At 36.2% G+C, this 5,717-nt stretch overlaps 1 protein-coding gene across 1 annotated transcript; it reads left to right on the plus strand.

Annotated features, from left to right (window-relative positions):
* The first annotated feature begins 1,574 nt into the window (after positions 1-1,574).
* rbp2a (retinol binding protein 2a, cellular) lies at positions 1,575-5,503 on the plus strand. The gene is made up of 4 exons (XM_079609125.1): positions 1,575-1,821; positions 2,465-2,643; positions 3,792-3,893; positions 4,611-5,503. Exons 1-4 carry the CDS (start codon positions 1,608-1,610, stop codon positions 4,662-4,664), a joined length of 549 nt encoding a protein of 182 aa, XP_079465251.1. The 5' UTR covers positions 1,575-1,607; the 3' UTR covers positions 4,665-5,503.
* Positions 5,504-5,717: the final 214 nt, after the last annotated feature.

The raw sequence follows: 5,717 nt of genomic DNA on the forward strand, positions 1-5,717 counted from the left end.
AATAAATATGAGATTGGTTATCTATTTGTTTATTTATTCATATATTTTTGCTCTGATTTCTTTGTATTAAACACACAAGGGTCATATTTCACTGATGGTCATATTAACTATCATGAAAGCCTCTAGTGATGGGTTATGGTAAAAAGTTAACACTTTATTTTACATTGTCCTTGTTATACATACTATAGTAATAACTATAAATTATGCATAATCAGATGCAAATAACCCTAAACCAAACCCCAATCCTAACCCTATAGTAAGTAAATGTTTATTACTCAGTAATTAAATGCATAATTACACTGTAACACTGACACCTAAAAATAGTGTAACCAAAACGTATAATGACACAGCAGCCAACATGCAAAAAAACATCTAATCCCATTTGACATTAGTTTAATCAATTACATTGTTATCACAGTGTAATTCATAGTATGTGTGCTAGAGTATAAATGCACTTGTGAAATCTGAAAAGTGATTGCATTAATGTGATGATAACTGATACTTCCTGATCAAAGACTGCGCTGATAATGAGTGTGTTTGCCTCATGGTGACAGAGATCAAATGCAGTATAAAGACACGTATCTTCACTTATCATAATGTGCCCTACACTTTCACCAGTGTTACAAATACACAGATGCAAGCGACACGTTATTACTGGAGCCTCTTTGCCAAACTTTACTATTTTATTGCACATTGTTAATTGAAACAAGATATGAACTTAATCACGGGACTGTTCAAAGGTTTGGAGTCACTAAGATGCATTATTTTTTAAAGAATTGAACACTTTTATTCAGCAAGGAAGCATTAAATTGATCAAAAGTGCAGTAAATACTCACATTGTTACAAAAGGTTTCAAATAAATGCTCTTCTTTTGAACTTTCTATTCGTCGAATAGAAAGGTAAAAAATATTACGCAGTTTTCAACATTTATATTAATAAATATAGCCGCAAATCATCATATCAGAATGATTTCTGAAGGATCATGAAGACCGGAGTAATGATGCTGAAAATCCAGCTTTGATCCTAAAATCTATTCAGATTATTTTGATTTCTAATAATATTTACAGTTTTTTCTGTATTTCTGATGAAATAAATTCAGAAATTCAAAAACATATCTAAATCTTACCAACCCCATGCAGTGCTAAGTTCAGATTTACTGTATACAAATGTGTCTGAGAGTCTGGGGAAATGCTTATATTTCTTTATGATTTAATACAAAGTATTAATTGCAAATCAAATCTGAATAAAAAGTTCAATAATTCATGACTTTGTTAATATTTTGATGTTTCCCTGTTCATTTTTCCAACAACAGCGGACACACGAGCTCCACAAGTGCTGGACGTTTGATTTGGGAATGTGTTTCAATAGTTTTCCGCGTTAGAAATGATACGAGATTATAGTGCTGATTCAAACAGTAGAGAGGAAGTATAAGACGTGGGACAGTGCTGTCACGGCTTTAAAAATTCATGACAACTGCAATATCTGCACGGCTTGTCTGTATCTTTCTCTCAGACCATATTAAAAGCTTACACAAGTACATCCCCTTTCTAAAGCCCATCCCTTCTTTTAATGAAGATAAAGAGTCTTATCACAAGAACTCTGTCCCTATGGTTCATTTCATCACACACACACACACACACACGCACGGCTATAAAAGGCCGTGGCTCTCCTCATCCTATTCTTCTCTCACACACACAAACACACACACACTCACACTCACACTCACACACACCACTTCCAGCTTCACAATGCCGGCTGATTTCAATGGAACGTGGGAGATGGTTAGCAATGAAAACTTTGAAGATGTTATGAAGGCTTTGGGTAAGTGCTGTTCTTCTACTATACGCCTAAACTGAATCATAACACGCCAGAAATATAGATTAGGCTCTCATATCTACATATTAAGTGGTTCTTAGAGGATCAAGCTCACTATAATCCCGCTTAAATTAAAGTGCAGTTGTTGCGAAACTCAGTCTGAAGAAGAGGATGCAGTGTAAAGTAACGGAGTAAGATGCCTCATGCCTCATGCATGCACAATATTCAGTCTTACATGAGAAATATTCATTCTGCAACAGATTTGAATTCACGTATTCATTGGGATTAATATGAAAGACTTGATTAGACTTTAAATAGACAAATTAAGGACAATTATAGCTGTAATGAACAAAAAAAAACTGTATCTTTACAAGTGCTTGTAAATTAATAAACAAAAGTGCTTGTTCTAGGGTCAAAGTTCACACCAGGGTTACGGTATCTTATCAATCGTTTTGATAAAGGTGCGAGATGAGCGAACCCGAACGCTTCGCCGACCTTTGTCCCAGTGTGTGAATGTGTGTGAGGTCATTCTGTTGCATCATGGGCCTGTTTTCTACCCACTGATCCCACAACGGCCACAGTTTCACACATTCATGCTTAAACTGATGCATTTGCACAATCAGCATGTGATTCTGTTCCTCCCGCACAGACATCGACTTTGCCACCCGTAAGATCGCGGCGCATCTCAAACAGTCTAAGGTCATCGTGCAGAAAGGAGACAAGTTTGAGACCAAAACTCTCAGCACCTTCAGGAACTACGAGGTCAACTTCGTCATCGGAGAGGAGTTCGAGGAGCACACCAAAGGCCTGGACAACAGATTTGTGAAGGTAAAAAACCATTCATATTAATTACACCACTCAAAAAAGGCCTTAATTTAAGATTCAAGATTCAAGATTCTTTATTGTCACTAAACAAAGGTATAGCGAAATTGATGCAATCCTTACGGTACCATCACATATATACGTAGCTTGTGCGGACTAACATTTCATTTAAATTAGACAATTTAAGCAGAATAATATACAGTACATACAAAAATAAACAATATGCCACAATCAAGACTTTCTGCCTTTTCCATGAACAGATTTATGCTGAAAGTGTTTTGAATAAGACATAAAAAAAGAAAAAAAAAGAATGAGAAATATGAAATCAAATTGACAATAATAAACACATTTTGAGTGCAGAATGCATTCCAATGCAAAACTCTTAAAGGTACACTCTAAAAAATGCTGGGTTGTTTTAACCCAATTTTGGGTCAAATATGGAAAAACCCAGCCATTGGGTTACATTTTTAAATTGCATTTTTGATCCAACGTTTGGGTTTGTCCATATTTGACCCAAAATTGGGTTAAAACAACCCAGCATTTTTTAGAGTGTACACACTGTTCACTATGCATTGCACATGTTCCTCTAGCGGTTAAAAACGGCCTGCGTTTTGCAGAAGAACATTGTTTTGGTTGTGCTTCGGCTCTGCGTGACTGTGTGGATGAATGTGACCCTTCACTGTGAAATAAACTACCGTACCGCCATCTCCACGTCACTTATACACCATTTCAAATTCCTCAGTTCTCGCCACCTCCGAAAAGCCAATCCAATGTTGGTTCTTGTTTTATTACGAGCTCTGCCGCGTTCTCTCTTCACCCGCAGATCCTGTCAGATTTAAAATACAAACACTTATAATAGGCTTAGCGTAGTGAATCTGAGTAGGGCAAAAACACGTTTTGGAAGAAGGATTGACAATGTATTCTCTCATTATTTTAAATTTGTTCATTTTTAACAAAAAAAACTTACATAGTGTACCTTTAAATTTAGGCCTAAAATTTTTGGAGTGCATTGTTATGAATGATAAATACAGCATATTTAATGCCCCTTGAGTTCTTGATAGGCAAATTTGCCCATATAATAATTGCTTTTATGTCATGGATGTGCAGGTGGGGTCCTATACGTCTGTCACATCTGTTGAAATATTTGTTTTCAGACCTTGGTGACGTGGGATGGAGATAAACTGGTGTGTGTGCAGAAGGGAGAAAAGGAGAACCGTGGCTGGAGGCAGTGGATCGAAGGAGGCCAGCTTTACCTGGTAAACAACAACATCAGGCCATTAGTAAACACACACGGGTTACAGTTTATTTTAAGGTGATGTAGTAACATTGTACTTGTTACTACTGAGTAATATTAATTAGCTACATGTACTTACTATAGAGCTATGGTTAGTTACTTGTAATTATGCATAATTTACTGTTAAGTACATGAAGTAACGTGTAACTTCATCACCTTAAAATAAAGTGTTACCATAAATCTGTATGGTATTTTAATACCATGGTACTGAATTATTAACATATTGTACCGTTATATATTTTAGAGGATATATCGTTTTACATACCCAAATAAACATGGTAATATCATGACACTTTATGTTACAAAAGAACACTTCCTAAAAAAAAATCTCAATTTGGCACTTTTTACGTGGGTAGTAATAAATGTTTGGTTATTATACTGACTATGAGTAACTTTGCAACTACATGTCAACTCACTGTCATTAGAGTATTAGTAGACCGTTAGTAGACTGTTAGGGTTAAGTACTTTCATAAGTAGCATACAAATAAAGTGTTAGCAGATATTAAGCAGACAGGCTACTAATACTGTAATGACTGCTAGTTGACATGTAGTTGCAAAGTTACTTATAGTTAGTGGGATGTCTAAAGTGAACCATTGAAATAAAGTGTTTCCAAATGTCTCGGTGTATGTGTGAATAGTTATCTTACTAACTAACACACTGTGTCTCTCTTTTTTTTAGGAGATCCATTGTCAGGACAAAGTCTGCCGCCAAGTCTTCAAGAAGAAAAACTAATGCTCCCTAAATAACTGGATATTCACTCCTGGGTTTGGAGTTGTGCTGTGCACTGTGCATATTTATTAAAGCAATTTTAATAAACAGATTTAACCATATACATTCATTTGGTCCTCCATTGGAGGATTTCAATGCAGCAAATAAACCTAATAAGCCCAATAAAATGATTTATGATAATCTCAGCACTAATTAATAATAATTTCACAAGGTGTATAATGCAGTTTAATGATAGGTGTGTTTTATTGAGATATCAAATAGGATATCAGGATATCAAAGTTCATATGAATCAAATCATTTGATTTAGCCAGAAGTGTGTGTGTGTGTGTGTGTGTGTGTGTGTGTGTGTGTGTGTGTGTGTGTGTGTGTGTGTGTGTGTGTGTGTGTGTGTGTGTGTGTGTGTGTGTGTGTGTGCACTTTTACTTTCAGACCAAGCTTTAACATACTATCCATCTTCCTAGTATTATTCCCGTTCATTTGCAGGGTCCACTCCACACACACATTTGATTTGGCACAGGATGCATTTCCTAACACAGTACTGAGAGTGCTGGGACACATTCTCTCACACTCTCTCTCTCTCACACACACACACACACACACACACACACACACACACACACACACACACACACACACACACACACACACACACACACACACACACACACACACGGCAATGACACGGACACTGAACAGGGGCTCAGCCAGGGCTCGACGCGGGGAACTTCCTGCTTGTATATTGATGTATATTTAACGTATAACGTTAATTTAACCCTTACTCTAAATGTGCTTTGTCTATAGGGAAAATAATAACATCTGACATTAAATTTAAACGAAATCACAAAAAAAAGAGAACAACATTTGTCACATTTTTCAATATTTCAAGAAAAATGTATGATATATTGCTATATATTTTTAGTATCTCACAACATGATAGTTCAGTCATCAAACTCTAGATGGCGCAGGTTGCTGGTCCTTTACATGCAATCTCCATGCAATCACATTATTACCGCATGGCACAAGTTGATTGGCCTCTGCTAATCCTGCACCGAATGA

The sequence above is a fragment of the Phoxinus phoxinus genome (genome assembly GCF_949152265.1).
Source record: "Phoxinus phoxinus genome assembly, chromosome: 4".
Classification (NCBI taxonomy): Eukaryota; Metazoa; Chordata; class Actinopteri; order Cypriniformes; family Leuciscidae; genus Phoxinus; species Phoxinus phoxinus.